General features: G+C 37.3%; 1 protein-coding gene across 1 annotated transcript; it reads right to left on the bottom strand.

Annotated features, from left to right (window-relative positions):
* Window positions 1–2976: 2976 nt before the first annotated feature.
* Window positions 2977–10952, bottom strand: LOC134280069 (uncharacterized). The gene is made up of 2 exons (XM_062762510.1): window positions 6676–10952; window positions 2977–6520 (listed from the first exon to the last, which is right to left on the bottom strand). The coding sequence occupies exons 1-2, from the start codon at window positions 10950–10952 to the stop codon at window positions 2977–2979; spliced, it is 7821 nt and encodes a 2606-aa protein (XP_062618494.1).
* Window positions 10953–11543: the final 591 nt, after the last annotated feature.

The raw sequence follows: 11543 nt of genomic DNA, 5'->3' as shown, positions 1-11543 counted from the left end.
GAGTAAAAACAATATGTTCCCAAACTCCGTTTGGGGAACATAATAATAGGGAAAAAGAAACCGAACGAAAACAATAAGGTCTTCCGTTGGAGACGGAAGACCTTAAAAATAGTGGAAAAGAAACCTAAGAATAACAAGAAGGTCTTCCGCTGAAGACGGAAGACCTTAATACTAGATGCGATCTCGTTGCGAGCAACGAGTAGGTCTTCCGTCCGAATTTTCGATAAGATGAGATATGACTTTGACTATGATCTTTGATAAAACATCATGGAATCATGCCTTTTCTCTTTTGATTAAATCCTTTTGATTTAGATAATATCATCAATGCGTACTTAATTTGCACATTTGCACATTCTTTTCTTTTTTCTACTTTGAGAAACAACCAAAACCAATTAAAGAAAACTTGTAAGGAGACCGTGGATTATGAATGTAGTTTGACACAGAATTGCAACGAACCTACGACGTGACAATCCAAGTATCCCTACACATTTCATTGCTCCTTATGTTACTTTCGTTCAAGCAAACGCTCGGCTGCCTCTGTTAACCGCTATTGCGAAATGTCGGAATTGACAGAGACCACCGCCATTTAGTTCCTGCTTCAGATTTTTGAATGTTAATATCTCGAGTATGAATTTATAAATTTACAAACGAACTATATATTCAGCCTAATAAGAAATGTTTCTATCAACTATACTAATATCATTTGAAAATATTGAAAAACAAAAAAATTAAAGACGAGAGACTTTTGGCCCCTCTATGCCCCTAATTTGAAGAACTAACCCCATTTACTTGATATCAAATGAAAGGTCTTACTATATTGCACATTTTTTATTATATATGTCTTAACAAAATATTAACAGGTAAAAAGATATAAAAGAAAACTTGTCAATTTTTGCGAGATGAGTACGAGGCTATTTTTCGATCCCAGGCGAGCGTCGATGCCTTCTTACCTGGAAAGCTTTATATGCAAAATGTCACATCTACTATCCTTCCTCTACCTTCACTGAAAATCTCAAGTCGATATCTTAAGTCGTTTAGGAGGAGATCTCAGGACAAGCTGACCCTCTAAAAATCAGTAAATCGTCCATATCTCACGACCGGAAGTGACGACGTACTTACGAAAAATTTCCGACAAGGTTCAGATAAATATCTATCAGATCTGAAAATTTGGTGAGAATTGGTCCAGCCGTTTCTGAGAAATCGCGTGCACAAAATCGGTAAGAAAAAAAATAATAATAACTAGATGAGATCTCGTTGCGAGCAACGAGTAGGTCTTCCGTCCGATTTTTCGATAAGATGAGATATGATTTTGACTATGCTTTTTGTGAAAAAATAATGAAATTTGAAAGCCTTCCGTCATAAGATTTCATTATTTTGATTAAGAAATCATTATCGAAAAGTTAAAGTCCTTTGGCCCATTAAAACCACTAATTTGAGGGGTCAGCCTATTTTTCTTAATTATATCATAACTATATCAAATAAAAGGTCTAATAAATACGAAGACTTTGCTCAACACCTATTAAGAAACTTCTTTTCGTTGTAGAGATATGTTAAATGGAAATATCTAGAGGCCTACCCTCAAAGGCCTTAATGGGGCTGTTTTATAAAATGGAAGCATATTGTTTAAAATATTATTCAACCCATCTTTTGTTCAATATTTCTTATAAGAATTTATTTCGAGATAAAAAGCGTCAAAAATTTAGCATTGTGACCCATCTGACCCTTTATTAAGAACATACAGGGTGTCCGAAAAGAAAGGTAACACATTCAAATTATTTCTCATGGTAAAAAATTTCGTTTGAGACCTTTCGAATGATACCAGTTTCGTAGAAATAGCTCAAGATTTAGCGAAGTTATCAAATTGTTAAAGTGTTACCTTTCTTTAAGGACACCCTGTATGATAAAATATTTATTAATTATAGTTGTCAATCGTTTCATTAACACTTTTGCTGCAATAATTCATAGCAATATACTGATTATTAAAGGGTTATAGATAAAAGAATTTGGACCTTAAGCTCTGGGGACCCCTATTTAAGATGTTAACCACTTTTCATGCTACCAAATGAAAGTTCTTGTAATATGAAGACTACTTGTTCAACAGCTATTCAGAGAAATCTTTTCGTTTTGGGGTATGATTAATTGAAATATCAAAGGGCCAATACTGCTTTTCAAAATATTTTCCCCTTTTCGAGATATATAAAGCATCAAAGACCTAGCTTTCTTGTTTCTTGTGACCCCTCAGGGCATAACATCTGATCAAAGTTTCTTAATATATGATATATAGTTGTAAATCGTTTAGATGAACACTTTAGCTTCGGTAATTCATATCAATAGAGCTGGTTTCATAATACCTAACGAATTTCACTGTTTGTGAATCATGTGTGTTCAAGGACAGACTTTTGCGTGGGAGAGACCCGATCTCGGCTAACTCCTTTAATGTGGCGAGAATGTGACGTAGTATTTAAAGTTCTCGACAAGCATAGCGTCAGCACGTCACAAACAGTGAAATCCGTTAGGTATTACGAAACCAGCTCTATATTGATCGTTTAAGAGCTACATTGTATTAATTAAATACTCTTTGCTCTTGTGGGCCTTAATTCAAGGAGTCAAATCATAATGACCCTATATAATGTAACTAACCAGTCTCTGTTCATAGCTATGAAATATGAAATAAAGTGTGTTCTTGTGTGATTCTATGGGTTTTGTTTTATTTCATCTTTCATTGAAAAATAAACCGGTAGGTTCACAGTCTATTGCCACAGAGCATGTTACACTTTATAACTAGTGCAAAGGCATTATGCATTGTTGCTGCTGATGATTTTAACACTTGTTTACACAATTCAATACTCTCCAATCCGGATGTTGTCTTTTCAAGTCAAATATTTTGGAACTACTGGTCACCAGTTAAGTTTAACTGTGCTATGTGAAAATGTCGAGCAGATCTTGCAACAATTAAGACTAGCAAAAGTAATTGATTCAATTAATATTTTCTGTGTCTGATATGATGGTAACCATCAAGGCATCGTGATAACTGTAGTATGTTGATATTTTTTTCACTTCTGCATGTAAGGATGTTGATAAATACACATGATCAAGTATTGTCGCTCCTTCTGTTGTATTAAAATCAACCATTTGTTTTAAACCTTGATTGGTCATAAAAGTTTGTATAGTCCCTGCAGATTTTGCATCTTCATTGAAATCTCCCAGACAAACACAGAACTGACTTTGTGATCTGTAATAAGACATCACCTTTTCGAATTGTAATAAGAACTGGGAAACATCTAAAGAGATTGGGCGATAAATAGTTAAAACAACTATGTCTTGTGAAACACATTTCACACAGATGCCCTCAACATTCTTTACAGGAAGTGAAGAAACAATTTTTTCCTCTCCAGTTTCTTTGATGTAAACTGCAACACCTCCGCCCTTTGATGTACGCAGCTTTGACACTTGAGCATTGCACTCATCATATACATCTCCTCTTGTTGCTTGGTGAAAATAGAAACCGTTTAATTCTAATGAACTAACATTTTGCCCAGATCTCAACCAAGTCTCTGTCAAGCAAATGATGTCTGCATTCCTACAGCGAATATCGTTTTTCAGATCTTCAAAATGTTTATTGAGACTCTGAATGTTATGCAGATAAATTGTAATGCCATGTTTTGATGCATCAAAGTTTGGTAGGATCAATTTTGGCATTCCTTGCAAAGCTGATTTGACTTCTGGGTCAGCATATATCTTTTTCTGTAACGACCCAATGTCATTTGTTTCGATAAATAAACCCTGTTTTGACGTAACTCTGCTTAACGCTACGTATCCTTGTCCAGGAGAAAATGTCCGATCTAAATTAACGACAACCTTGTCAACTGTCATGCCTTGTACTTTGTGAGCTGTGCACGCCCAAGACAATCGTAATGGAAATTGATGTCGGACAACATTTTTTGTTTTCTGTTCTAGTATCTCCTCTTGAACTCTTTCAACCAGAACAATGTTTCCATTTCTTGTTTTATTTCCGGATTTCATCCCAACATTTATATTGTCAAATATTACACCTACTGCAATAACAGTTTTGACACCATGTATTTGACCTTGTACAAAATGCGTTACATGTCCCATAACTCCATTTACTAGTCCGTCTTCTACATTGCAGTTTCTTGTAAGCATGACCCTTGCTCCAACTCCCATTAACAGACTGCTAGAAAGATTGTCTGTTCTAGACCTTGTCAAAGGCTTGCTTCTTAAGATTAGCTTGCCTGATGATCTATCTTTGGTAAAGTCTTGCGCGTCAATCTCAACAATGTCTTCACATGTTCCCCTGAGCATTATCAAGTTATAGGCATTGACTTCATCATTTGTTGCGTAGACGTGAAGAACATCATCTGGCCCCTCCCTTACACATTCTTTCAATATAGAATTTGTATCATATTCCAGTGGTTCTTTTACTTCTCTACATCGAAGTGAATTCAATGCCGTTGCAAATGGGATGTCTTCACGTTGCCGCATAATTTCAGACAACTCCACCACTTTGAAAAAGTCAAGCCAGTGATCAACAGGGTAGACAGCATTTTCTTTATACAGCCTTTCATCTTTACGCTGTTTCACTGGAGGAAGCTGGTAGAAATCTCCAACAGCTATCACTGAAACTCCTCCAAATGGTTCCCTGCACTTCTTAATCTGTACAAGCCTTTCATGAATATAGTACAATAGCCTTTTGAAAACCATTGAAATTTCATCGATAACCAGAATTTGCAGGTCTCCAAGTTGTACTCTCATTTCACTTAGAGTCTGTTCTCTCAATGGTTCATATGGCAAAGACATATATTTGGGCAGTGAAAATAAATGATGGATAGTATTACCCCCGATATTGAAAGCAGCTGTTCCAGTAAAAGCAGCAAGTAGTACTGATACACTGTCTGGAGATGTCAAATTCTTTCCGCGAATTCTCGATGCCTCAAAATGGATAGCTTTGATCAGATGACTTTTACCTGTTCCTGCTCCACCAGTTATAAATATGTGCAGGGGGTTAGTTTTTTCTCCAAAATGTTTTTTGAAACACCACTCCCGAACTAAGTAAAACACTTTTGTTTGAGTCTCGTTTAAATTCTGTAGGATTTGTAATGCCTTCTCCTTTGACTGTGTATTGTGTTGTACTTTGAAAAGAACATCAGAATTTATTCCTGTTTGCATGTCTGGCAAATCTTCTGTCACATTCAGATCCAAACTTTCATTTCTCTCATAAGAACATTCCTCTCTCATTAGTTCTGTCTCAGGACAAAGGTTTGCCCAAGCATCCTCTGGTTCTCCGATGTTTTCGAAAATCTCTTGTGCCTCTGCAATTAGTTCTTCATTTTGAGCATAACGCAATCGATTTGTGTCAACAATTGATTTGACTGATTGCACACTCTTCTTTCCCGTGATTCGGACATGTCCATTTTCATAAAATGTTTCATACAGATCAAATCCTTGAGGTTTTAATTGAGGTTCTGTCCAGTACGGCAAGAACAACTGAAGAAGGCTTTGGTAATACTTTTCTGACATTTTTTCTGCACTGAATCTGGGATATCTTATCACAGCTGACTTTGTGCGTGTTCTTCTTTGGATAAACCCCTTATTATTTTGGAGTTCAAAAACATTTTCGTTAAAACTCTTTGGAACCTGTGATTTAGCAAGTACTCTGAATTCTGAGCAAAACTCTGCCAAACACATATTCTGAAACAAAGGTTTATTTGGTCGATTTGCATATCTTTCTACTATATTTGTCATCCAAATGTCATCTTCATCGTCGTTATTCTCATCATGTTCATTGTCCCCAAGATTATGTTTTCTTTTCAGCTGTGACAATGGTTTAGTTAGTCGAGTAGGATTTTCACCCACTGGTACAAACACTACTTTCCTCGAACATTCTTTCATTTTCAAGTTGCATACACGATAAACAGCTTCCTGTGCGCTCACTTCCCTATGATTTAAATAGGCAGAACCAATTTTCTTTAAAGTTGTTCGTGCACTTTCATTTCCTTCTTCTGCCTCTATTTTGGTTTGTTTCAACACCATTCCCATTTCCCTCTCCGATTTTGAAATGTACGAAATTATGTAGACAATGCAGCTAAATGGATCTAAAACAAATTGAATGTCCATATTGGCATCCCAGCATTTCAAAAGACATGGATTATACTGATTGATCCAGAGCTCGCATGGGTTTCTTTCTAGAATAACTGTTCTCTTCTTTGCTAATCTTTTGTGTGCATCCTCATACTGCTCTTGTGTCAAACCCAGATACTCAAAAATCTCTTCTGTAGTGTGTGATTCATTTACTTCATCTTGCACCTCATTCCAGACTCTTAGTAGTAATTCTTTAGAAATTGAGCGTTCATGCTTCAAATCAGTAGCTTCTGTAGCATTCTCTAAGCTCTCTTCCTCGACAGGAGAATTTATGAATGTACATACAGAAGGTGGTCTGGGAAAGTTAAATCTGTGCCCTTCTTTCTGCATGACTTTGAGTGTTTTCTGCTGTGCTGCTGTACTGACAAAACAATATTCCTCAGTTCCAAATCTTCATTCTGCGAAGGCACTGCACAACTAACATATTTGTTAATGAAATTGCATACGGCTTCCTCTCCGTCTTCATCAAGTTTAGGGGCATTTTCTATCCAGTATAAGCAGTGCATGTGAGGAGACCCTCTCTGCTGGAATTCTACTCTTTGGAAAAAATCTGAGACTTTTCCAATTGGTTCTAATGGTGAAAATATCACTTCTGTCTGAAAAACATGAAATCTGTGCTCAAACATCCTAGCAACTGTGACAGGATTGCTTCTCAACACCTCATTCTTTTCTGACCAATCCATCGAACAGGGATCTCTGCTATCACATTGTTGTCGCAATATCGTGGCAACTGCATCATTCCACCTATGCTCTGCAGCAGAAAATGAGCAAAACCAAGTAGGTATTCCTAACTGCCTAAGCATAGCAAAAAGATCCTTTTGAGCTGCTGACCAATATGCTGGAGTTCCACGTATAGGCTGCATGAATCGCAAAGCCTCATCATTTTTCATTAACTTCGAAAGTACTTCAGGATTTTGTACCATATCTGATGTCAGAAACTGGTCACTTCCTATTTTTCTGACTGATTTTCTAATTGATATCTGTGTCTTCTCTATGACCTGGTTTAAATCAGACAAAAACTGACTGAAAAAAATATAATTACTGTCTCGAGCAAATCTTCCGTCAGTATTCATGAGACGGTTGTTGAAGTATCTCGACAGTGTTATTCGTGTTTCTCTATTGTCATTCCATGAAAAACGTCCACTTGGAAAAAGGTATGGAAATGTTTTAGCTTCATTTCCTTCTTCCTGTAACATCCTTACTGGATTATTTCCTTCTCCTGGAGCAATATCATAAATATCATCAAAGTAATGATCAAGAACCTCCTGAGCAATATCAACAGGCTGTAAACAAGTATCTGTTGCAATGTGCTGCTGATCATCATCATCTGATAACAGAGTACAACTATCTGACGTTTCCTGAAAATCGTTCAAATTTCCTTTCCAGTTCGCATCTATAGCTATGTCTTCGTACCATTGATTGTTTTGTTTTAAAAAATTTAATGCATCGAATATGTGCTTTGAATCAACAAACTGGTATTCGACGTACCCTTTATAATTCAACTTTCTCTTCAGTTTCACTCTAAGCAGAAGATCCTCTCCAGGTTTCATTGGCAAACTTGTAACTTTCTTCAGATCTGATGGTACACATACAACTGGCCCGTGGATATTTTTTTGACCTCCATGAGGAAGAGCCATGACTTTCATAAAAGGTATGTGCATTGCAATCAAGTGTTTCTCAAGGCTGTTTAGTTCTTTCAATTCCTCTGGAATATCTTCAAGGGCCATTTTGTTATATGCTGCTTCTGCTGGAAGAGAACCCCTCATGATTTTCCTGTGACAAGTAAAACAAATCCATAACTTTGATTTAGCGCAGTTCTCGGTACATGACTCTGAGCACTGGTGACAAAACTTTTCCTGAATGCACAAGTCTGCAATATTTGCTGCCTCCTCATTCTTGGCATATGTTTTTCTTTCGCATTTTTGAACTTGGTTTTGAAAAAAGAGACGATCACAGCAACAGCATGAATAATCTATACCCTGCATAGCTTTTCCTTTAAACACTCTCACTACCTCTTCCTGATTTTCTAGTTTAGCTCGTTGAGCAATTCTCCGACTTTTAACCCTTCCCTTTTTTTGCATTTTTGTTACCACACTGGACTCATATTGCTTTTTACTGAAAGCTTTTCGTTTCAATCTGAAACATTCATCACTTTTATAATTCTCAGCTGCAGCATGAAGTTTTCTTTCCCGGAATTTTTTATTTTCTTTGTACCTCTTTGTACTTGCAGTATTTACAAGATTTCTGTACATTTCATCTGATTTGTACTTCTGTCTGCTTTTTGCTTTTACACCTTCTCTGTGTTCAACATTACTTTTATATTTCTGAATACTTCTCATTTTTACTTCTTCCCTATGCTGCTGATCTGTTGCATATTTCTCAGTACTCCTTTTTATAACATCTTCCCTATGTTGCTCATTTACTGCATACCTCTCAATACTTCTCTTTTTGACACAATCTCTATGCTCTTTGTCTGTTAAATACCTTTCAAAACTCCTCTTTTTGCTTCTCATTTTAGTTTTACTGTGGTACTCAGAATCATTACAATACTTTGTTTTGCTAACTTGTTTTACATTAGCTTGGAATTCTGCATCATTTATGTACCTTTGAAAAGCTGATTTCAGTTTCTTCTCTCTAAATTGTACATCTTCCTGGTACCTTCTCCTCAAAGACTGTCTCCGTTTCTCTGATGCACTTGATATTTTTTGTACTGTTGGGTTAGCTTGCCTGCTGTCCTGCATACGCGTTCTGTTTCGGTATCGCTTTTGATAATCCTGTGGAATTTTATCCTGTTTCATAGGTTGTAAGTTCGATTCCTCTCCATTTACAGAAAGAACTACGTTGTAATGGTTCTGTTGGTCGTGGTTCAGATAAATCGCTCCAGTTCTACTTTGCCTACAAGGATCCACCTCAGCAACTGAAAACCTTAACCAACACCCTCCTGAGTATGTATATAAATCAATGTTTAGTAAATGAGCTGTTGCAAATATTTCAACCTCAGTAGCCCATGTTCCTTCTTGTGACATTTGAGTAGAGGACATGTGACTTTCAACAGATTGTATACCATCTTTTAGGAATGGTTTAAATAATTCTTTGTTTCCCATCATATGTTCACAGACCGCTATGCGCATTATATCATGGAAATCCTCTGAGTTTGTAAGACTGTATGAAACAGCTCTAAAAAAGCAGTTTCCATCCCCTATAATTTCTTTTTCAACCCTAGGTTCTGTGATATTAGTTCTATAACACTGGACCTCGCCAATATTTTGTCTGCAAATGAAGGGAATGTTCAACTCCTGACACATGTGTTTTTTCATATCATTGGTAAGTGGGATATAACTATACTGCAATTGTTCATGACCAACAAAGATCACATCATCATTCTTTTCATAGGATTCAACAGTAGTTTCCACCAATAGCTCTGAACTTTTTGGCAATTTTCTGGAATCCTCTTCCTCCTCCAGCAAAGTACTGACATTTGAAATAGAATCCATTTTGCAGAATACGCCACTCAAATTACATTCAACACCCTCTGAATGTCCCATTGAAAGAGCAAGACTTTTAAGATACAAAGACACTTCATTTAGATTTTGAAATAAAATCCTTGTACTCTTTCCAGTCACACTTAACATTCCGTCAGAAGATCTAGAATGGGAATCAAAAGCAAAAAAGCCACTTTCTGTAGATCCTATTAGCAAAGTATTTCCACCGAAGCATACAAAACAGCCATCAGTGTCTGTAAGTGCAACCTGAAGTGCATTGTCTAGTGGTAATGCATTAAACTCGGCATAGTTTAAGCAATCATTTGCCATAATAACACTTGAAACTGACTCATTAGCATGGAATTGGTATGACCGATTAAAGCATTCAAAGAGTTGTGGTAATTCCTCAACAAGCAAATATCTATCACTAATTGATGAGCTCCTTTGCAGATATGTATACAATTCATCACCTGTCATTAAAATCCTATCCATATCACTTGTTGTCCAGCTCTTTGCATTCTTAAGTTTGTGATAAGCTAATCCTGCTAAACAATTAGCAACACATTGTGTCCCAGCATTCTCTTCAAATATAGGGTGAGCTTGATGAAATGAACCCTGTACTGAGTAATGTATGTCATATTTACTTCTCTTCCATGTTTTCTGCCAACACTGACCATTTCCATTGTTCACATTCTTTTCACCATCATTCTCTGAAATTGTATGTTTCTCATTGTTCTCATTCTCATTTATATTTGTTTCTCTTTCAGATTCTATATTGTATTCATTCAAATTTCCTTTTGATATTCGTTCAGTTTTCGTTTCAGTATCCGTTAAAGTGCCCTCATCTTTTGATATCATCCTACTGGTCTCCTCCTCCCTGGAGGTATCCAGCTGCGCCTGACCTGCTGGATCAGACATATGCCCCATGTCCAATCCAGGTGCCCTCGGTGGAGCACAAACCCACGGTGGGGAGTCAGGGGACGGTGCCCTGTCCTCGTTACGGACAAACAGACGACTTCCCCGAGGAGATGGCAACCTCGGGGCAGGTGAATGCATTTTCACTCGAGGTGAGGCCTGCACCCTGGCCAGGGGTTTTTCCTCTTTAGGTGGAAACCCCATCGAACCAAGCCCCGGAAAATTACCGGGAGGAGCTAGGACAGCTCCATCCTCCGTCCTGCCATGGACAGAGAACTCTTTCACTTTGTCTGGTGAAGTTTCTTCAGTCACAGACTTCTGTCTCGCCAGTCGATTTCTAGCTCTGTCATGCTCACGCCGTTGTCTATTATTTACAGCTCTTTTTCTCTTTGGCATCTAGAAAAAATAAAAAAAAAATTTTTTTCCTTAATTTTGAGCATTTAAACCAGGGAATATCCTAGCATTAATTCTTACACTTTTAGTAAAAATGGAAAACATTCCCTAATGTTTCATGGAACGGACAAAAGTGTTTGTGCTGGCAATGTCTTACATCTACACTACCTGAGGATTGATTGATTGATTGTATATTGTTTTACGTTCCTCTCGAGAATTTTTTTCACTCATATGGAGAGGACACCATTTGCGGTAGAGAGCTGCAAATTTGTCCTATACTTGGCACTTAGGGCCATTGAGAAGGAAGGGATCTTTTACGTGCCATCAACTACTGCGACAAGGGACCTTGAATTATACAGTCTCATCTGAGGGACAGGTCTCCACATGCCACGTGGGATTCGAACCCGCTACGTTAGGATTTACACCTTAATTCACGACTCTAGGGCATATGCTCTAACCACTGTACCATGCGGGCGACCACTACCTTAGGCAAGTTTAGTTGAAATTGGCCAAGTGGTTGAGAAATTAGAAATGTTAAAACAACAGACTGATAAGGACCAAAATGTGATGAAATAAACTGTCTTGGATCTTATA

The sequence above is a fragment of the Saccostrea cucullata genome, unplaced genomic scaffold (assembly GCF_032062105.1).
Source record: "Saccostrea cucullata isolate Sc308-1 unplaced genomic scaffold, CSIRO_AGI_Scuc_v1 ctg5922, whole genome shotgun sequence".
In the NCBI taxonomy this organism is placed as follows: Eukaryota; Metazoa; Mollusca; class Bivalvia; order Ostreida; family Ostreidae; genus Saccostrea; species Saccostrea cuccullata.
The sequence above is the reverse complement of the archived record's forward strand: the minus strand, read 5'-3'. Positions and strand labels throughout refer to the sequence as shown.

Excerpts from the sequence above, each read along its gene's own strand:
- LOC134280069 (XM_062762510.1), bottom strand. The coding sequence starts at position 10,952 with ATGCCAAAGAGAAAAAGAGCTGTAAATAATAGACAACGGCGTGAGCAT. Across the intron at positions 6,521-6,675 it reads GTAGAATTCCAGCAGAGAGG|TACAGCAGCACAGCAGAAAA; the intron begins GTCTCCTCACAT and ends TTGTTTTGTCAG.